The sequence below is a fragment of the Psilocybe cubensis genome, chromosome 8 (assembly GCF_017499595.1).
Source record: "Psilocybe cubensis strain MGC-MH-2018 chromosome 8, whole genome shotgun sequence".
Taxonomy (NCBI): domain Eukaryota; kingdom Fungi; phylum Basidiomycota; class Agaricomycetes; order Agaricales; family Agrocybaceae; genus Psilocybe; species Psilocybe cubensis.
The window spans coordinates 67,354-89,562 of record NC_063006.1 but is presented as its reverse complement, the minus strand read 5'-3'; the positions used below and the strand labels follow the sequence as shown (position 1 = coordinate 89,562).

General features: G+C 46.8%; 5 protein-coding genes across 5 annotated transcripts; 2 read left to right on the top strand and 3 right to left on the bottom strand.

Moving 5' to 3' along the window:
- Positions 1–3,365: 3,365 nt before the first annotated feature.
- Positions 3,366–4,374, bottom strand: JR316_0008591 (uncharacterized protein; the record flags this gene model as incomplete). The annotated part of the gene is made up of 2 exons (XM_047894304.1): positions 3,366–3,409; positions 3,474–4,374. 2 exons carry the CDS (start codon positions 4,372–4,374, stop codon positions 3,366–3,368), a joined length of 945 nt encoding a protein of 314 aa, XP_047745763.1.
- A 51-nt stretch (positions 4,375–4,425) lies between these two features.
- Positions 4,426–5,578, bottom strand: JR316_0008590 (uncharacterized protein; the record flags this gene model as incomplete). Its single annotated transcript, XM_047894303.1, has 2 exons — positions 4,426–5,478; positions 5,504–5,578. The coding sequence occupies 2 exons, from the start codon at positions 5,576–5,578 to the stop codon at positions 4,426–4,428; spliced, it is 1,128 nt and encodes a 375-aa protein (XP_047745762.1).
- A 255-nt stretch (positions 5,579–5,833) lies between these two features.
- On the bottom strand, positions 5,834–6,247 carry JR316_0008589 (uncharacterized protein; the record flags this gene model as incomplete). Its single annotated transcript, XM_047894302.1, has 2 exons — positions 5,834–6,184; positions 6,239–6,247. The coding sequence occupies 2 exons, from the start codon at positions 6,245–6,247 to the stop codon at positions 5,834–5,836; spliced, it is 360 nt and encodes a 119-aa protein (XP_047745761.1).
- Positions 6,248–7,355: 1,108 nt separating this feature from the next.
- JR316_0008588 (uncharacterized protein) lies at positions 7,356–9,478 on the top strand (the record flags this gene model as incomplete). Its single annotated transcript, XM_047894301.1, has 10 exons — positions 7,356–7,417; positions 7,479–7,628; positions 7,681–7,795; positions 7,847–8,070; positions 8,123–8,261; positions 8,314–8,385; positions 8,478–8,623; positions 8,669–9,146; positions 9,194–9,247; positions 9,296–9,478. 10 exons carry the CDS (start codon positions 7,356–7,358, stop codon positions 9,476–9,478), a joined length of 1,623 nt encoding a protein of 540 aa, XP_047745760.1.
- Positions 9,479–16,171: 6,693 nt separating this feature from the next.
- Positions 16,172–21,328, top strand: JR316_0008587 (uncharacterized protein; the record flags this gene model as incomplete). Its single annotated transcript, XM_047894300.1, has 13 exons — positions 16,172–16,322; positions 16,870–17,023; positions 17,076–17,209; positions 17,261–17,487; positions 17,548–17,598; positions 17,651–17,846; positions 17,898–18,029; positions 18,085–18,141; positions 18,209–18,379; positions 18,432–18,456; positions 18,510–19,076; positions 19,131–21,225; positions 21,281–21,328. 13 exons carry the CDS (start codon positions 16,172–16,174, stop codon positions 21,326–21,328), a joined length of 4,008 nt encoding a protein of 1,335 aa, XP_047745759.1.
- Positions 21,329–22,209: the final 881 nt, after the last annotated feature.

The window sequence follows — 22,209 nt, the reverse complement described above, 5'->3', positions numbered from 1 at the left end:
TCAGTATTCTCCAACTCCAGCATAGCCAAGCAGAACACATTTGATGGACCGCGGTGCCAATTTTCCCGAGTTGATGGCATCAGGGATCTTTGCGTATGCCACACACCCAAACGGGCGAAGGTGGCTGACATCGGGCTTCTTGCCGTGCCATCGTTCTGACGGCGTGGGACCAGGGTGTCTGGCTGACGGCTGTAAGTTCTTGCAGTAAACAGCAGTCGCAGCTGCTTCCCCCCAGAACCTCCCATCGAGTCCACCATCATGCAACATGGTACGTACCCGATCCAGGATGGTACGATGCCCTCGTTCAGCGACACCGTTAGCGGCCGAGGAGTAAGTTGGTATAAACTCGTGAGTAATCCCTTGGTCTCTCGTATACTCTTCCCATAGTTGATTCTTGAATTCGGTGCCGTTGTCGGTGCGTACGAATACCAGCTTGTTCCCAGTGATTCGCTCACCCCGTTTCTGGTACGTGTCAAGGCATTTCAGGGTGTTTGTTGCTTCCTTGTTCTCTAGGAAGAAGACCTGCACATATGCCGTCCCTCCGTCAACTGCCTCCAGCATATACCTCTTACCCCCAAGCGTGGCCACCGTAGCCGGACCCCAGGTGTCAAAGTGTGCATGCAAGTTAGCCTCCGTTTCTGGCTCGACGTCAGCGTCAAACGGGCGGCGGTGCTGTTTGCCGAATATGCAATCCTCGCACATCCCAGTCGCCTTCTCCGATGTTATCGTCAGTCCTTCCACCAGTTCTTTGGACGTCATCATTCGGATAGTGTCTTCGGATACGTGGCCTAGGCGCCGGTGCCACTGCTCGATGTTTGTGGGTTTAGATAGGGAGCGGGCCGAGTAGGCATGTTGTTTTACCAGCACTGTGTGGGAGAAGTGGAGACGGAACATTGAACCATCGCCCATTGGCTCTGACTCCATAAACGGTACGCTGGCTTGGTTGATAAAGACTGCTCGATCCCCTTTGAAGCTAACCTCATACCCGCGCTTGAGCAATTGTCCGATGGAAATGAGATTGTGGCATAAGTTGGGGGTGTGATACGCTGATTCGAAGGTGATAGTAACCAGTTTCCCCTCATACACAATATGTTTAGTGACCTTTCCGATTCCCGCAATATAAAAATTGCCACCATTTGCCGTCGTCCCTGGCTCCATATTGATCTCCTGGTAGTCAGTGAAGTCCTCGCGACGAGGGAAGAAGTGGGAGCTGGCAGCTGAATCCGCAAATGTCTCAATGGATGGATCGTCTGTCTCGTGTGCTGAAAAGGCCATGGCTGAGAATGCGTAGAATAATTCTGGGTCCGTCACCGCCGGTGCTACCGCACTTGCTGCAATTTGCTTATTGTTTGAGCCTCCTGGTGCGCCTCCTCCCGTTGACGTGGGTCCGTTATTTCCACTTTTCCTTCCTCGCCACCAGTCTGGGTACTGTCCGGCCATTCCCCCGCCTTCCTTAAAACATTTCTCGATTGTGTGTCCTATACGTCCGCATGCCGGGTTGGAACATTTTAAATGAGGGTTACGGACCTGACGGTGTTGGGTTGCGAGTGCGTGTGTGGTGGGCATGGAAGGCGGCTGAATAGATTTGATGAATTGTGCATGGGCTATGAGTCTGGCAATGACGTCGGATGAAGTGGTTTCGGCGTGCAGTGATCCAATGAACGGTAGCCAGTTAGTTGGCATGGATCGGAGAACGATCATTCTGAACTTGGCGTCTTTGATGTCGGCACCTTGTGCATTGGCGTAGGCCCACGCTGTTCTCAGCTTGCTAATGTGGTCCTCCATGCTCGACCCTTCGACATACTTGATTTCGTTCAGGGCGTTTTCAGCAGTGATACACCCAAGGTCCGTTGTAGCGTCTTTAACGTCTGCTATGGAGCGGTATGTCTCAGCTGCCGTCCCCTCCATCTTCACGCCTAGTCCAATGGCGTTCTTGACGTTGAGAGTAATTAGGCCCTGTGTCCAGCTATCGCGCTGTCTCCATTCGTCAAGGGTGGGGTTTTCGGCTCCCCAGTAGGTGGTTGGTGTGGCGAGTTTACTTGGGTCGTCCAGGCTGGGTTTTTGAATGGTACCATCGAGGTAACCGAGGGTGCCTCGTTGTTTGGCTACAGCACGGATTTTTGCTTTGAACTGGATCCAGTTGGAGCCGTCGTACTTCTCTTCGTCTGGCAAGATAAACGGATTTGCGCTGGACATTTTTTTGGGATCGGGTCGTCAATAAGGACGCCAGTCGGGTTGCAGTATGGCAATCGGGGGTCAGAATTCAATGATTGTCTGGGTTCAGGTGAGTCGCTTTGTCGAGTGTCAAGTCGTTAGGCTACGGGGCCCATAACCTGTTGTACAAGGCACTCAGTCAGTATGGTAAACGACTAATATTGATCTAGACTACCTGTTGTACAAGGCACTGTACGTAGTAAGATGTAAGTAAATATATACTGAATGGGATAAGATAATGTAAAGCCCACCTCAGTCAGTATGGTAAACGACTGAGGTGGTTGAATAGACTGAGTGGGGGTTATAAGCAGTCACTGAGAAATAATAGTAAACAAAGATGAAAATTTCCTTTGGGGAGGCAGACCTCCCCGATCATCCTCGCTGTCCTTTTTTGGATGCAGGCGCTTGATGCGCCTGCCGTGCACGTATAGCGACGCCAAGTCCGCTTGTGCTTTTGATAGGCGCTGTACCCTGGATTGGTACGTCCCTACAACAGGGTAGAAAATCCTTGTCCTAGCAATGAGCCTGGACAGTGGATAGGAAGCTCTTATCCCGGCAATGAGCCTGGATAGCGAGCCACCGATTCGTTCTGACCCGAGCAATGAGCCTGGGTAGAGCGAATAAGGAGAGTGCAGACATCAACCTCAGGCGTGATAGGGCGCGGTGTCGGAGTTCAAAACTTAGTGGAGTTTTGATTGGCCTAACCGGCTTACTGTAAGCAATCTCATGTTTTTTTTATGTTTTTTGGGCTCAGAATTTCCAAACAATTTTTTCCGTGGTATACATGATATCTGACCAATAGTTTGTACGAAGAAATATAGATAGTATACATAAAATTTGTTTTGTAGTATGTACGAAGGCAAAAATACACTGTGAGTAGTGGTGTAGATCCGTGAATGAAGAAACAAGAAAAATGTGCTACCTATCTACAAGGATTCCTGGTTACGGGGATATGTTCATGGACAAATGCCGCTGATCGAGCTCGCACTGATTCCCTTAGAACACGGACTGGCTTATTTTTGAGAAGGCTCTTCCAGTCTTGAAGCATTAAAGGTTGCGCTTTGCCATTTCGAATTAATTCCAGCCTAGTCTGGTACCAGTACTCATTGCGTTCAGTCCATTCCAGCCATCCTATCCCATTCCTGTCGATTTCATTCCATACCGCCGGGGGAGGAAACCAAGACTTGACTCCGACCTGATTTTTAAAATCTAAAAACGACATTAAATAGAGCGATCAGTTAAATGTAGTGAACACTTACCCGTCATGAGAGAATACGACCCGATAATAATCGCAATATCGTGTTCTGTAAGCCCGTCATCGCAGTAAGCCAGCAATTTGGCCTCTAGATTAGCGACATATCCGCCTCCATTTCTCAGCAATTCCACTGATGGGCCCTGGAGAACAGACTCTGTGCTCAGATACTCTTTGGCGATTCGTCCTACTATTCCACCCATGAGTAGCGCTGCACGACCGCGTTGTTGGTCCAGTATCTGCCAACAGGCTAGCATCGAGGACTCATAGTCGTCGTTGGTAAACTTGTAACTGACTTTGCGGTAAAAGGTAACTTCCTTGTAGGGTTGATGCACCTGAACCACATTTTTACGCCCGACAAGAGTTCGAAACTGCACTCCTTTGGACAAAAGTCTGTGTGCCACACTGACAACTGTATGCCCAGGATGGGACTGGAAGACTCGTAAGACATATAAAGCAGCCTCTGGGGTTTCGACTCCAATACTCCAATCAGCAGACATTCTGTCGGACTCTTCCTGAGGTGCACATATGTCGTGATGAGCGAAAACAAATAGATTTGGGATGGGCCGATGGATGAGGCTGAGATTCCCTAAAACTTGAAGGGATAGGTAATTTTGCGGGTGGAGATCGTGAATGTCTTGAGGGAGCGGACGGTCAGTTGACCCCATCAAACCGTCATGAAACTGACAGATGAGTTGACGATCCGTGTTTGAGACAAACTGTTCTGCCCCATCCTTCCTAAACCCAAAGTGTTGACAGGCGTGTTTCCAGCCTTCCGGTGTCTTATCCTCCTTCTTCGGGACTACAAAGGCTACGAATCCATAGCTGTATCGCAAGTTGGAGATGAGGTCGGCGGTGTCCCAATCGTAATCATGGATTTTCGAAGCTTCATCAGTGTCGGTATTCATGGTGGAGGGGCCCGGCTCTGGACGATGTACCGGAGGCTGGGAAGGCCTCTCCTAAAATTCCTCCGTGTCCATGGGGAATGTTTCGTACTGAGGTTCATGAGGGGAAGTCGCACCACCCGAGGAAGAGTCTACACAGGGTTCTGGGATGACGGGAACGGATTCCACACGGGGTACATCGTTGTCGGGGATGATGGACTGGGGATTGATGCGGGCGGCTTGGATAGGATAGTCGTAGATATAACCGTCCTTCCTAGGAGGGGGGTCCACAAATTGCAGATATTTTCGTGGCAAATCCACTTCATCAAAAATGTCCCACTCGTTTGAGACTGCATTGTATGTTCGTTGAGAGGGAGGCACCTTTGCGAACAGTCTCTCGTGCTTTGATCGAAGGAGGCGAACTCGCATGTATAATTCCTTCCCCCCCGGCGTCGTGACACTTTTCCACCTATAGACCGATGTGTTGTACCCCGGGAGGGCCTCCTCTCTTTGAAGCCTTTTGATCTTTGCGTCCTCGGTCTCAGTCGCAATGATAAAGCGCTGGTTTCTCTCGCGTTTCTCCAAGAATATCGAGACGTGGTCGTACAACTCTCCTCTCCGGTGGTAGTCACCTTTGTCCATCCAATCGTGAGTGGGGAGATTTGCTATGGCTCGCTCGGCCTCTGCGAGGTCCATGTCCATGGCTCGGCTTACTATCTCCCTCAATTCTGCAACCGTGGCCTCCACCTGGTTCTCCTCCATAGCCGCCTTGACCTTGTCGGTTTGCGAGGCAAATTTTTCATACATATATTTCGTGACCAACGACGTACTGTGTTTCATTCTCAATATATGTTTGGTGGAGTGCAGCGGGCAATCATGAAATCGAAAGTAGGACCTAAGGATTAGGCCAGCGAGAGGAACACTGGGGAATCGGTTCAGAAACTTCTCAAGGGCATCCCGAACAAGGTTTGCAGGAGGCTCAAGATAGCGAAGGGTGGGGTTGTTTATGATGGCCTGTTCTGCGATGGCACACCACGGAAAGAAAACAGGAATCTGCTGGTCCAGGAAGAACTGTATCTCGGGCCTCCGATTGTCATATTCATACCAGGGAATAACTATCCCTGCACGCTGAGTGTCGGGTGAGAATACACACGCTGGCGATGTTAAAAGCCTGTCCAACCAGGATTGCTGTAGCATCGGAACCTCCTCGAGCAGCCTGGTATACCATCGGGGTAGTAACTCGCCCTGTTCTCTCACCATCTTTCCTGCACAATACTTGTCATACTTTGCACACGCAGCGAAATATGCAAAGAATCCCATCCATACGGCAAACCAATCTCGCGCCAATTTAATCTGGCGATAAGCTTCTTCTTTCGATGTGTAGGGCTCATCCTATTTAAAGATGGAAGGCGGAGGTGGTTGACTGGCTGGTACGTGGTACCATAGCTTCATTTTGTGCGCAGCTTCCAGTAAACATTGTTCCTTAAACCGCCAATGCTTTATAGTATGAATTTCGAGCTGGTAGAGAGTGGGGACCGGGTGGAGTATTATAGCTAGGAGTTACATCCAGCTCAGGCTGCCAGGTAAAGGTGTCGAAGGGGTCGGAGATAAAGGATGGGTTGAGCGGTATGAAGGACATCCACCCAAAGGTGTCTGTCCACCAGACAGGATGCTTGACAGAGGTGGGATCTGGCTCTGCACGTTCAGGGAATGGGTGGGGGTGATTCCGCTCTGGGGCCTTGATACGGACTGGTCGGTTACAATTGGGAGAGTAGTAAATTATACCGTCTTGTAGGAAGACGGAGCCCTGGGACCAGTCAAAGGAGGGCGTAGTCTGTTGTACGTAGAATTAGCAACCAAATACACCTCGATATTGTAAGATACATACGGGGGGCATTATGGACAGTTAGGGGAGCAGGAATTCCAATTTATCTGTGCGTACTGCCCTGGCAATGAGCCTGGGTAGTTTAAGCGTTCTGCCCTAGCAATGAGCCTGGGTAGTTTATGAGTTCTGCCCAAGCAATGAGCCTGGGTAGTTTAAGCGTTCTGCCCTAGCAATGAGCCTGGGTAGGTTGCGCGTACTGCCCGAGCAATGAGCCTGGGTAGTGAGGCTGCCTGAACAATGAGCCTGGGTAGCGAAGAAGAACCAATGACGCAGGAACGTGTTGAGATCACCACGTGTGTCGGAGTTTGAAATTGCCATCAGGCAGAATCTGAATTTGGGTAGGGTTCCGTTTGTTGGCTCTGTTGACTTCCGCACCACTACCACCCTTCAACCCACGGAAATACCTGGGGGTTCGTTGGGTAGCAGTCTGCTGACTACGGTGATTCTGTAGTCTGTAGGCTGCTCAAGTCGGTGCCCACACCTTTCAACCCACGGAAATACCTGAGGGTTCGTTGGGTGCGGCTGCTTGACTATGGCAATTCTGTACTCTGTAGGGTGCTCAAGTTGGTGCTCACACCCTTCAACCCACGGAAATACCTGAGGGTTCGTTGGGTGCGGCTGCTTGACTATGGCAATTCTGTACTCTGTAGGGTGCTCAAGTCGGTGCTCACACCCTTCAACCCACGGAAATACCTGAGGGTTCGTTGGGTGCGGCTGCTTGACTATGGCAATTCTGTACTCTGTAGGGTGCTCCTGTCGCTGCTACGGACTACCAGCCCCCTTCAACCCACGGAGATACCTGGGGGTTCGTTCGGTGCGCGTATACACCCCTTCTCGTCGTCGAAAGCCCTGGCCACAAGCTTCAACGCACGGGTATACCTGGGGCGTCTTGGGTGGCTACCTCCTGCCTATGGTAATTCGCGGTGGGCTATTTTTATCCTCTGACAGCTCGCTGTCGATTGCGATCGCGCCTCCTTCGCCCGCTAGTTATGGCAATGGCGCGGAATAGCGCGGACATCTGTACCTCCTCAGGTGTCCATTACATAACCACTGCGCTCGGTATATGCGGAAGGGAGTTTTTTTCATCCCTTTTCTTCCCGTACCACCACCATCCACCACCATGCTCACCCCAACCCAGATTGAAAAAGCCCTCACGGCTATTGACACCAACAAAGAACTCGAGTAAGCCTGAATCCCCCCCTCCCCCGTCCCCGTGCGCGTTAACCGCTAACGTTATTTGTAGATGCCCCGAACTAGCAGACACTCTGAAGGGCGCGAGATGGATTCACCAGTCCATCGACCCATTTATGAACGTAAAGAGCGTCATCCAAGAGGGTCTCGAGTTTCTGGCCAACCATATAACGGATGGTATGACCCGACAACAAATATTGGAGTAAGTATATGCGCCTTTTTTTTTCTGGGGCATTTATTTATGCATATATTAGTTTACAACCCAAGCTCTGGTCCTTCTATGAGATGCAGGACTTGATGCCCGACCTTATGGATATCATCAAGAAGTGCGAGGACAATTCTGCTTTGATTGGCAAAGTCATTGATTTGGTAATAATTTTGTGAGGTCGCATGTACAGATCGACTAACCATACTTGTAAGGTATCGAGTGCTGCAGCTCATTCGCGATCCGACGATCTCTTCAAGGCACATAAGTTGATCCCGGAGTTGATCCCATTTGATCTGAGGGTCCCACTTGACCTACAGGCCTACAAACTGGCCTGTGCCAGGGTGAACCGGGGCTATAAACACCCTGCATACGCCGCTCTTTTAATCCCGCGTGTCAAGTTCGCCGAGCTCGCCGACCTCAATGCGCGTGAAATTCTGTAAGTCGGCTTGTTATTTTCTGCGAATATGAGTTGATTTATTTGTGGATAGGGTGCGATGTGAATCACTCGAAGCCGATACCAAAAATGGAGACGCGCTGGATTGGCCAGCTTGCTTGTATGACCCTGACATCCCATTTGACATAGACGACGAGGTCCAAGGTCTGTTTCGACCACCCTTGGGTCCCCAAGTAAGTTTTTTTTTATGTTTTGACATGTCATTGATACATATTAGCACTCTAGTTCGTCCAACGTATGCTTGTAGGCGAGGCCAACAGGCTTGGAGGACGTGCCAGCAAAGGACAGATTCACAAAGTATATGAACTAACGATAAGACTCATATGTTATTATTGCATGATGGTAAGTGGACATTGCCAGTAGTCTGTCAGTGCTAACCTCCTTCAAAGCTTGTCATTGCAATCAGCGGTAAGACTTGGCCTGAGGCGAAGAGCATTTTGAAGGCCGACCGCCTCTACGCATCTATTCTGACGCTTCTGTTGGGTCTTTCTGATGACGATACGTGGGCCAAGGAGACTGTGGCTTGGTGGCAAGAGTAAGCGTGCCTTACGCGCTTGATTTTATGCTAATGAATTTCTAGGAACATTATCTTGCCATCTGAGCCCGTGGATCATGACAAGAAGTCGTCCCCTTTGGAAGGTAGTGCACGCGACGGACGCCTCAGAGACCCGGTAGAACGGCGTAAAGCTCAAATGGCCGCTGCGGCTCAAGCACCTGCACCTGCTCGTGCACCTGCTCGTGCACCTGCACCCGCACCCCCTCGTGCACCCACACCCGAACCTGCTCGTGTACCCACACCCGCACCTGCATCTCCTCAAGCACGCGCACCCTCCTCCCACCCCGCCCCAGATAATGGGTCTGCACCAGTGCTAGCTAAAGCATTTGCAGCTGTTTCACTGGCGGAACCTGTGCCTCAACAAGTCTCCCGTCGCCGAATGGCATTAAACGCGATTAGGATCCCTTCAGAATCCCCCCCTGACCTCTCTTCCGAGGATTCTTCCTCTCTTTCTTCCGAAAACGAACGCTCCCCTTCCCCACCAGCCCCGATCAAGATCAAGGTGCGTTTTCACTCGAGATTGGTTCATTACACTAATATTATGATTAGCTCCCTGCAAAGAGGAAAGCGGCGCCACACCGCCCTGGTCCAAAGCGCAAAGAAGTGAGTGTATCTATTACATTCTCTATTTAGGGCTCATATTAGCTACAGGCACCACCTTCAGACCCCTTTGAGACCGGGGATGAGGCCCTGCCTACTCCCAACGCTGATGCCGTTCCTGCTCCCAATTCTGACGCCACCGCCGCCGACGGTGAAGAACCACCAGCTAAAAAGGCCAGGACCCAGGCCAAGGGAACGCGCCAACCTATCAAACGTAAGGCTAAGAAATTCTGATGTCTCTCATTGCTGTAATTATTGCTCTGCTCTGCCCTGCTTTACATACCATGCCTGTACTTTTATTACTGAATAAATAAATTTGTTCTATTATAATCTGCTGGGTGCCTCAAAATCCCATTCAATCCTCCTTATCATTGAGAAACCCAATAAATTCTCGCAATGTTTTATAACACTCTTGATTCCTTGTCATCTCATACAGTAATTTGTTGAAATTATAAACTAGCTGCTTATTCTTTCATATTGCAATACCCAAAAATATTGTAAACCTCAAATTAATTTATTCACACTGCAATATTTCCGGTTTCTCACAACATTTCAAGAGGGTTGTAATGCAGTGTGAGAATTTCGAATAAAAAAATATTTAATTGGGTTTACAATGCTTTGTAATCTACCCGCACTTTTTATGATGTACACTTACCATGTATTGTAGACTGTTAAAGACATATATGTTGATTAATTCAAATACAGTATAGACATGTAATAATCTCTACATCCTAACTGCTTGATATCCGTGGTGGTGGCTGCACATGAAGTTAGTATAATACAAGGGCATACTGACAATACATTATTACACACCAAATAATTATAAATGAACGCTAACGACCACTGTTACGTTACAATCCTACGTGTGACACAGCTGTGACATTGCGTGCAGAACATATCAATATGTGTGCAGAACACAGTTGTTGCGCAAAAATGCGTGTCACGCAGGCACACGCAAAAACGCACGCACGCGAGCAGCCACGCTGATTTCTGTATGCCCGTAAATACCTTGACGACTGCTCCCCCACTCTAGTTCTGTAACACACTTGGGTCTTTTTACCACAATGTGTAGTGTGGCGGGGAATTCTATGTGTTCGAGTTTTGATAATTTAAACATGTTCTGGGTTAGTGGCGTGTATCTGTGTGTCTAGTTGGCTGGTCGTTGGCGTGCCTGCTTGTCTGCTCGTCGGTGTGATGGATGAACAGTCCGTTCAGTCTACTCAGAGACACGGTGTCTCCCACACAACACACGTTATGGCGGATTAGGAGGCTTCTGGTGCCGAATAGGTATCGCATTGCACACTTACTTAATAAACACGGATATAGGTGGAAAATTAATATTGATTTAACAACATGAACGTTGTCTCACAGGTGCAACATTTGTACCGTTGCAAACGCTTCCTCAGAGTTGAAGCTAATAACGGCGTGTGTGTTTGCTGTAACTATCCAACTGCATTGCTGTGCACATTGACGACCGAATGTGAGTTGAATGCAAGAAATTATAAGAGTTGGAGTAAGGCGGAGTCTCACCCGACTCAAGAAGGACATTTAAATGAAGCATAGAATCTTTGGATTTCGCCTCTAGTGAACGCTTCAGAACTGGGATTTTCTGACTGTGGGGACTTCCAGGAGGTGGATGTAAATACCCAGAATAACATCGGATTCACAGTTGCATTTGCAGCATTTGGAGGTCATCTTGATGTAATTCAGCGGTTGTTGTCTGCCCAGGATATAAATATCAATATACAAGATACCAATGGATGGACGGCCCTTGTATGTGCATCATTGCATGGTTACTGTTCTGTTGCGGATTCCATCCTTCGCTCCCCGGCGGTGAAGGTAAATATACAAGACAAAGATGGTAACACAGCACTTGCAGTGGCAGCGTTGGGAGGTCATATCAACGTGGTTCAACACTGTCCAAGAGATTCATATCAATACACAGAGTAACGAGGGGTGGAAGGCCCTCATATATGCCTCAGATCATGGTGACTGCTTAATCGAGACTGCCATTCTTCGTTTCTCGTAGGTAGATGTAAATCTCCAAACTAGCCGGGGGAAACAGCACTTGCAAAGCCAGAAGTAAGAGGCCATATTGACATAATGTGATTTTTCCTGACCAATCTCTCAATCAATGTCAATTCACGAGATAAGTATGGTTATACAGCACTCCAGCGGGCACGAATAAATGTCCACCAATCCATTGCTGATATCCGGGTCTCCCAGCCTGGTGTCACTAGCGAGCGCACTGCGCTGGTTCTATACCAGCCAATTTTGAAACAGAGAATCATTTCTATTTCCCAGTAAGCGTATCTTGGACACACACTCTACCCCTTTGGTATAAACCCCGGTTTGCTTGTCTTTAATATCAAATGCACATCAGATTATAAATGTAATAGGGCTAAAGACTGGACAGAGCACAGATAAGCGGAATATATAGCGGACTACAGAGGTGAAACGCACATGCCTTTCATTTTGACTGGGTGTAACGCACGAACTACCCCTAATAGTGGACAGGCAATGCCCACTAAATGATCACAAACGCAACGGATTGGGATGTTCAATGTCAGTGCGTGAGTGTAATGGAGATGGTGGATGGTCCTACCGTAGATTGACTGGTGTCTCCAGACCGAGTGTAGTTGTAGTGGTGAGAGCGACGAGAGTCAAGGCAAGCAAGGTCTTGATGTAGTAGACCGTGTCGTCTCGACTGTCTCGCAATGGTTCATGGCTCCTCTCATGACTCGGCTAGTTCAGATCGCTCTACATGCGGCATATATATTCACGCTAAGAAATAGTATTTATTCAACAAACTAGCCAGCCCAAGCATCGTACATTGCTCCGAGTATGCATAATCGTGCGCTTCAAGAGTTAAAGCGGAGTTTGAATATCCTTGACAACGGCCAAACAACACGCCATTTGTTTTCGACCACCACCATCTCTTCCCCAGCCATTCGAACACCAACGGACTCCGCATGTACGCAAACTAGGGAGAGGGAACGGGAATATCGAGGCCGAGGAACAAAGGAGGAGGGTCATCTAGGTGAGTAGTTCGCGTTCAATGTTTTTTTTTTCGCTTTGGTGCAGGACCCGGCTTTCGACTCTCCAGTGCTATCACCCTCGATTTTCCATTGCACTGGCACATACTTGGTATCGAAGCGGCGCAAGCTACACCGGGTCGCAATTGTAAGGGGCAATGCATGATAGTGAACGTGAGTTCAGGAGCGCGACATCCAGCTCGCCACAGACGCCAAGCACACCAACAATCACCCAACCCACACGACGACGACTGCGCATGTCCGCCCTTCCCTCATCCATCTCTTTTCTCCGCATACAAGTACGAAACTCTGTCCCTCTATCACCCGGTTTCGCCCGTTTGCTAGATTCTGCGATTATCTCAGTGCTGGTAAGTGCGTCCCTCTCTTTACTAACCACCGTTAACATCAACACGAACGCACTGCGTGCCACATCGCGCTCACCCGCAACCCACACTCACCCACTTTCCCTCACATTTATGTGTCAATCCGTCAGTGTCCCCATCCTTGTCTGTGTCCGCTCACCTTCCACACCCCCTATGCGCAGCGTCGTGTGGTGTTAAACAACAACAAGACCACAACAAAGACTGAAAAATTAATGCACACGCACACGCAGTGCCAAATCTTTTGCACGAGCACAAGCGAGATTCAGAGACGAGGGTTCTGTGCGATGGATTTCCCTGCCTCGAGATGAGCGCATATATGTACCTCAGCATTCAAGGGCAGTTCATGTGAATGGGTTTCAGGGGAATAGTGCAGATGCGGTTATTCGGAACTGCATGCAGACCCTGCTTCACAGGAACTGCCTCTGTATGTCTGGATGGTTTTAGTCTGTGTCTCTGACTGGTTAGAAATGAGTCTCTCATACCTCTCTGCGTCTGGCTTGATGTCCACTCACAGGACACTGGACGCGATTACTCTGAGGTCAACACCCCAACGCTGGTTTAGCAACAAAGCGAAGTAAGCCAAACACAGCGCAACATGTTTTGGTGATATTCTGCTGGATTGTTGTATGCTCGTTTTCATGACTTCGACTTGTTCTGCGTGGGCTGTTATGTGTCTGTGTATCCCTGGCTGGTCGCATCTATGTACGCGTGTTCCTCTGTGTGTGCACTTGCCCACATGCATCCTCCGCTTCCTCTTTTTTCACAGCACTGCCTGATCCACCATCCACCATCCAACCGATCTGCCTCTCGTGTGTTCCTCTGCATATGCAGATTTTGCTTTTTGTCATTGCACGCCTGTGCGCATACAGAAAGCATGAAACTGAAAAAAATCAAGTACGATATACCTGCACGCGTGAAAGACTCGGTGCTTATGCACCTGGAGGCAATTATAACACCTTTTCAATCCGTCCTATGTTGGTACTGCAAAGAGTGTGCGCAGCACATCACCTACAAATGACAAGACGAGTTACAGGGCATGGCGCGACAACAATAGCGATGTCTGCAACGATGTACAATATAGACGACATCCGACGTGGGCAGGACATATCTGCACCCCAAAACGTAGCTTGAGGCACTCTGTGAGCATTTCTCTTTCGCACTATTCGCACATTGACTTTGCCATGATAACGACCTGCACAGACTGACGAATAAATGATCCGCCCAGAATCAACATGGAGACCCCGTCGTGAAGGACATGTTTTGGCAGGAAGGGATGTCAGATGAGGTGTGCGGTGAGCACTGTTCTTTTCTCAATCCAAAATCCCCATCGAAGGACGCGGCCCACAACACCCACACTTCCCTTGAAACCCGCGTGTCCACCCAGTTCTCGTCGTTTGCGTACCATCAATCCCATCTCAAGTCAATTCCCATCTCGACCTTCGCTAACACCGAGACGCTCTCACCCCGTCATCCGAGCTCGCAGCCGACTCAGCGGTCTTCTTACTCACCACCTCCTCTTCCTGACCGTCGTCCTCATCTATTGCTGCTGTACCCTCCCCTGAGAGAAAGGTGGTGTGTTGTCATTACCTCGTACACCGGCTTTATTCTTTTCGTCTTTCCTATTTGAGCGCAGTGAAACTGGAACTTAAAGGCGAAATACGAACAAGAAAACATCACGCAACGAGACTCCTGAGGTGCTATGAACGCATATATAAACTTCGACAGGATGTACGCCTCTGTATATGCGTGTGGGTCTGGCGGGGGGATAAGGTAGAGGTGAGGATCAATCATGCTGTCGACATTTTGGACAATATCGGCGTCATCTCATGGGTTCTGAGAGAGGGAAGTACATGTGTTTGTAGGTGATTGCGAAGAAGTGGTTATATTCTGTCTGTTGCTCACCCAAATTTGTCTCACCGAGTCCGGCACCCGCACCACCACCAAGGAAGGCACCCTTTGCTGAATTTTTGACCCAAACAAAATGTCCCGGAGAACATACAAAGAACATACAGACAAACGCAACTGAGAGTCGACCAGTTCATCTCACGATATCGGGCATCAATGTAAAAACGACAGCACACTCGTCCCTCTCCCTCTTATTTCCATCCCCTGAGGTCCTCTCCTGTCGGAGGAAGATGAGGTGTGGTACGATGAAGTTGTGGCGCTTTCGTGTCAGGGAGCCACCTGGATTTCAGTGCCCGTACGCAATCCCTAAACCCTTCCACTACATTTGAGGTTCATGCGCCAACTGACATGTCATTTAGGGTGTTCTCGACGGCTTTGTGAGCGGGTAGTAACCTGAGTATAGCCGTTGGGAATTTTTCAAGGGTAGAGGGATCACGTTCGGCCACATGCTACGACATGGTGCGTATACCACCAATACCACATACTCTTTACTCGCCTCGTTAGCCACGCCCCATGCAGCATCCTACCTCTCTGAATCCCAATCCCACTCTGCCCCCTTTTTGTTGTCGATGGTATACGCTTGTTTTAACATCTATGTTACTCAATCGACAGTCTACTCCCACCCGAACAAACAAGGCAATATAATTTTTGATGGTTGATGAGTGAGGTGAGTGTTTAATTCAGCTCAGCTTTTGTTGCTTTTTGTTGCGGGGGGAGGTTGTCGTATCGCCATATGTTTCGTTTCATTAAAAGCTTCTGGATGGTTGGTCATCTTGGCCGTATTCGTCATTTTCCATTCATTGATTGACATTTTTTTAAACGATTCCCTTTGGTGCAACAAGAGCTAACCCTCTTCCTCTTTCCTCACCTCCCTCTGTGCGGTGGCACTACCTGCAAAGGCCCTGCATGCATCCAAAGTTGTGCACGATGTTTGCTTCGAAAGTATCACGAATATTCTCATTGTGAAGAGCACGGGTTGTTGAGAGGCGGAATAAACGGTATGTTCTTCAGTCTTCAATTGTTGCATCTTTGCAATATATGTTCACGGCATTAATCCGACTTTGAGTCATATATCTTGCTGTGTCACGTATATCCCACAGTGCGATTTTGACACTCCAGTTGTCCTATCACATCGCACCAGCTTATGCACATTTCTCACTTCAAACAATGAGTGTCTTGATACGGTGCGCGCGGCAAGTCTTGTACTTGTTGTGGCGCATTTCAATTTGGCAGTTGTATGCTGATGGACACCTTTTTCGGTCGCTGGTTTGTGGGTGTGTGGATTTGGGTGTTTGTGTGCAGGAGGGACATATAAGAAGGAGATGTACATGCAGAGGGTGAGTCGGAGGCTGATTTACACGGGTTGCTTAACCTAGCCTCAATATCAGCAGTGCCACTCATCCCCGCTTTTTAAGCAAACAATATCGCATAGTGTAGCATGTTTACCTGTGTCCGCTTGCATAATGGTTGACTTAAGTAGATCATATGCGCTGCATAGTGCGAACATTGAGCATAGAATGCGCAGGATTATGTTACTGACTAGGTTTGGAACATGTAAAGTTCCATTTCAAGTTGTACATTTCAAGCTTATTACACAGTGATTAATGTCTACCCATACGGTGTCAGAGGACCAACATGAAGGCATCGAGAACTCGGACATTAACACGCCCGGTCCTAAAATTATCCAACCTCATCCCCTCAATTTCTCCCTGCCACTGTCTCCCGGTTGCTGCATCTCGGCATCCTCGACGACAGGTGTGTCGCCCCCCACAGCAATAGATAACACGTTGTGGCTATATATACTCACCAAAATCACACAGACCGCTGACCACCGTCCGTCCCAATTGACCGCATGTTTTGTTCGCCGTGAAGCTTTCCTACCGTGATACTAGGGTTATTGTAGAGACCAGTATCCCTATGTATTCTTTGTTGTAGAGCGCAAGTCCACTATTACTTTGAGATACAGTTAATAGTACATTTCAACTCGGTTTCTCACAGAAAGAATAAAAATACGCCGTGCGACATAACTTAAAAATGAACGGGTGAGCATCGCCTCGAGGTATCCTCATGACCAACACAGCCTGCGTGTAGGACTCCCACCCTCGCTACGGGTTTTCCTCGCCTTCCCTCCTTCCCCTCTAGCTTCCACAGTCCACTCATACGCATTTCTTGCCTACCTGTATTTCCCCCTGTCTAACTGAGTATGCCTCCCGGAAACCAGCTTCTTCTCAGTGGAATTCTATCTTGTAAGAGAGTAGCCGACATTGTTGCCAATAAATGTACGTACTGATTTACTATCTAGAAATCGATGTGAAAGGCGATATATTAAACGGCAATAAACATCGATCATTCTATTGGGTTCAGATCTACGTCGACAACCAAGAAATCATCAAATCGGATAAAATCAAGGCTCATTCTGACAAGCTTTCGTGGCAATGGGGTTCGGATACCAAAATGTGAGCGCTTCAAATCAGTTTTTGTTGGTTCTGTTGCATATTTGTGTTTCAGCTATTTCTCGCCTTCGTCGGTAGTCAGAATTGAACTCTATCGCGGGTTCAAAAGCAGCGCCATGGACAAATTCCGTCAAATCCTTGTACACGTAGCACAATTTGAGGAGCAAATTGAGAAGTTGCTCGACAACAGTGTGTATGATCTTAAACTTGGAATTTTTCATATTAAAAATTTGTGTATAGGCTCCGCATTATTCGAATTGAAAGATAAAAAGGAGCAAAGTGTTGCACAGATCAATATGTCTCTTTTTCTATCAGAGACACCGAATGAGTTCATCTCGGACTTCATGAAGAAGGTTGACCGTGATGTTACCAACCTGAAAGACATTGATGGCATCAGCAAACTGGCATTGTCAATTCTTGGGCCTGTTCTTCAGAGTACAAAGACCTTGATGGACACTGTTGCTGATGTAAGTAACTTGTATTGGGTACAGTGTTACTGCAAACTCATTTATTGAACCTACAATTAGGCGCATCCGATACTCAAGATATCATGGAAATTTATTTCAAATATCTACGATGTATGATTCTTCATATGTGCAGGGTATACATATTAATATTTCTTTATAACAGGCGACACAAGAAACGGAGATCCAGGACCAATCAATCCGAGAGTTGGCTGAAAATTTACGCGAAATGCTTGCTACTGCGAATGAGAAACTCGACCTGCCAAAGATACCCAACGCCGTCGACATAATCAAGCAAATTGGACAGCATTCCTTGCAGGTTGCATCAATAATGCATGAGTACACACAATTGTCTTACAACAGTAATTGTCTTATGTCTTGCCTTGATAATTCCAATTGACCTGTGTATACAGAAAGAACATTGTTTTTAAGCACCGGTAATCTGGGTAAACGGATTAAAGAGTGCCAAAGTAAATTACAAGCTCTCAACAAAAGGTTCTACGAGAGAGTACAGCTTGAGATGAATAAGGCTGTAAAAGAAAATCGTATGTGTATTCTATGTCTAATAAAATTTGTTGTTGAATCAAATATGTGCTACAGAGGATATGATAAAGGATGTAAAGAAAGAGGTTACCAAGGTCAAGGACGACGCCCTAGGTATGTGATTGTCACTTTTTATTCTTTATACGCGTCTAAGACCAGCTTTAAACTTAATAACATGAAGAAAAAAAGATTATTGAGTGGCTATGGCATTCCGGCCCCCCACTCAACTTTTCCCAAAACTACAATGAAGCTAATAAGAAGCGTCAAGGAGAAACATGTTCCTGGTTTCTTGAGGATGAGAGATTCGGACAATGGTTACATCACTCTGGCTTTATATGGGTCTATGGAAAAGGTAAGTATCCTTATGCTATAACATGAGAATGTCATTGATTGGGGGAGAATAGCGGGATGCGGAAAGACAATTCTAATGTATGAACCAAAAATTTTCAGATAAATGCAAAGTTAATTCATGAGTCACTTAGGTCCTTAATTATCAAGAAACTCCCGGACGCCAATTCTTCAACTGGAATTTGTTATTTCTTCTTTGATGCTCGAGACGGACAAACAGATTTACAGTTACATATGAACTTTATACGATCTATGATTCACCAGCTATGTGATTTCCGCCATGGAGGAATTCCACAAGACTTGGTCAACCTTTACACAAAATGTGGGTCTTCACAACCATTGGATGAACAATTGGAAGAGACACTGCAAAGGATCCTGGAGGGATTTGATGATGTATTTATGGCCATTGATGCACTGGATGAATGCTCGGATCGCCAAAGGACTCTTAATTGGATCCAAAAACTCCTGACCAAGTTCCATGGGCAAACCAACATTCATCTGATAATCACAAGTCGACGAGAGACAGATATCAGCAACATCTTTCACAATTTCAGGGGTGACCACATTGATCTTGTTAACTCTGAAAACAAAGATATTGAGCAGTATATCACACAGAAAATGAAATCAGACAATCTGCGGAAATTTGATGAACAGCATCAATTTGAGATAAAGCAAAAATTATTGTCTTGTGCCGATGGATCGTAAGGTCTACCCTTTCCATTTCACAATGATACTGATAATACCCCAAGATTTAGATACATTGCACTTATGCTAAATGAAGTGGAAAAATGTTCAAACCTGGCCATGTTGAAGACAACATTGACTGAGATGCCAAAGGATCTTGATGAAATATATGGACAAATTCTGCGTAAATGCGACTCCAAAAAGGCTTTGGATCTTCAAAGATTCCTTCAGTTCCTTTCATTCTCTATGAAGGATGTAACACTTGAGACACTTGCTGAGATCATTACAATTGAATTCACTCCAGAAAATGAACCAGCCTACAATCCCAACAAACGATATTTCAATCCTGCTGATATTCTTGACTTATGTGGGGGACTAGTAGTAACAGTAAGAGATGACAAAGCAGACAACCAGAACAAGGACTACATCAAGCTGTCCCATTTTTCAGTGAAGGAATACCTCATTTCTAGTCGAGTTCAAAGCACATTTCATCTGATGGAGACCACTTCACAAATTAAAATCTCAAAAACATTGTTATTATATCTTTTGGAGACTTCTGCAGCCACCCTTAACAACAAGGATCTTGACCCCTCTGCTTTTCCGCTCCAGTCCTATGCTATACAGTACTGGCATTCCCATGTTCAATGCCAGGGTGTAGATAAAGACAATATCATATGCAAGCTAGTTGTCCGTCTCTTAAGATATGCAGATTCTAGAAAATGGAATGATGACTTAATTCCTGGCCCATATACCATTAACATGAATACAGAAAATGCCCAAGCTAGAACAATTGTTTGGGCATCAAGTCTAGGGCTTGTTGGTGTTGTGGAATACCTGTTGAATAACATGGATAATATAAGCTGGATGGAAAAATCCATGAGGGTGAAAGGAAAGTATGGTGCTGCCCTGCAGGAAGCATCCTATATGGGCCATAATTTGGTGATTAAAACACTCATACAACATGGTGCAGATATCAATGTTGTGGGTGGCAAGTATGCCACTGCACTTCAAGCAGCATCCTATATGGGTTATACATGGTTGGTTAAAATACTTCTACAATATAATGCAGATGTCAATATTGTGGGAGGCCAATATGGTACTGCCCTCCAGGCAGCATCCTATATGGGTCATATATTGGTGGTAGAAACCCTTCTGCAACATGGTTCAGATGTCAATATTGTGGGTGGCATGTATTATACTGCACTCCAGGCAGCATTATATAATAAAAGAGTATATGTTGTTCAAGCACTCCTAAAATATAATCCATCAGACATGCATGTCATTGTTGACAATGCAACATTCTGTAATGCACTTCAGGCAGTATCTTTTATTGGTGATAATCTGTTGGTTAAAACCCTCCTGCAGCATGGTGCTGCTGCCAATATTGTGGGAGGTGCATATGGTACTGCCCTCCAGGCAGCATCTCGTAAGGGACATAAATTGGTGGTAGAAACCCTTCTGCAACATGGTGCAGATGTCAATATTGTGGGTGGCATGTTTCATACTGCACTCCAGGCAGCATTATATGGAGAAAGTGAATATGTTGTTCAAGCACTTCTAAAATACAGACCAGTAGACATCCATGTCATTGTTCAAAATGTCAGATTCTGCAATGCACTTCAGGCAGTATCTTTTATTGGTGATAATCTGTTGGTTGAAGCCCTCCTGCAGTATGGTGCTGCTGCCAATATTGTGGGAGGTGAATATGGTACTGCCCTTCAGGCAGCATCTTTTATGGGACATAAATTGGTGGTAGAAACCCTTCTGCAACATGGTGCAGATGTCAATATTGTGGGTGGCAAGTATGGCACTGCACTCCAAGCAGCATCCTATATGGGTCATACATTGGTGGTTGAAACACTCCTACAAAATAATGCAGATGTCAATATTGTGGGTGGCATATATGGCACTGCGCTCCAGGCGGCCTCTCACGGAGGCCAACATAGTATTGTGGACCTCCTTTTGAGCAATGGGGCAGACATGAACACTTCTGCCGGTCGCTTTGACAATGCTCTGCAGGCAGCATGTTCCAAAGACCACGAAAAAGTCATTCAATTGCTCTTGAGCCATGGTGCTAAAGTGACCTCACTGGACTATCTGGATTGTATTGGAAATCCTCACCTACAGATAGAACTTCGTATTGCTTATTCCACACATAAAGAAAGTGTAAGTTTGCATATTTCATGAGGTTGTCTTCTACCCTTGTAACCATTATTTATAGACATCAAACCCGCTTCAAACTATGCCTGAAAACCCAGCGATGAGGTAACAGCTTTGGCCTTAGTTCACATTTCTGCTTGGACATTACTTTACACTGTACCAATTTGCTGTACATCTCAACAAATATTTATGCAAATTACCTGTTTCTCCCGTCATATAATGATAGCCAGATGAAGCGTTTACCTTATACAGCCAGGAAACCATACACAAATTACATACAATAGTGAGTAAAAAACTTTGATAGTAAAGATATCAATGTAAGGTTGAGTGTTTAAGAAAATCTGCGTAACGTCTCTTACACTTAGAAAACAAATGTTGACAATAAAGTTTATGGAGGGAACAGTGTATATTGCCAAGAGCCTGCAATACTTGATTAGATGCCCAAAGGCTCTTACAAAGATGCTACACGGATGAGCGCCATGGATGAGTTATCGTTGAACAAAAACGCAACGCACACAATCGTGAGCGTGATATCGATCCTTGACCAAAGTCCAGGCGACTTCTTCAGCGCAAGTCTCCATGCCGCTAATGACTTCTCCTGCACGTATACACATGTCAATGTTAGATGCATACATACAGCAGTAGGAGGAGCGAGGCGTATCTTGTCTACAATCCTCGTCAAATACTTCGCTCGTGTCTGATCTCACACTCTCCCCTTCCATGTTTTCTGACTCTGCCGGATACTCTTCAAGCATTTCCAGCTCTGCCTTGCTCTACGCTTTCATACTCTCCAGTAACGCAGCGTCCAACGGGAGTGGGGATGATGGGACGACGTGAGTGTGTGGTAATACGGACCCATTTATGTGTGTGTATAGGTGTGCAAGTTCATGTAAGTGGACTGCGAGTATGTATAAGAAAAAGCTGAGACTAACGATCTTCTTTGAGACTATCGAGGAGCACACGGCATGCTTCGTGCAGATGTTTGAGGGC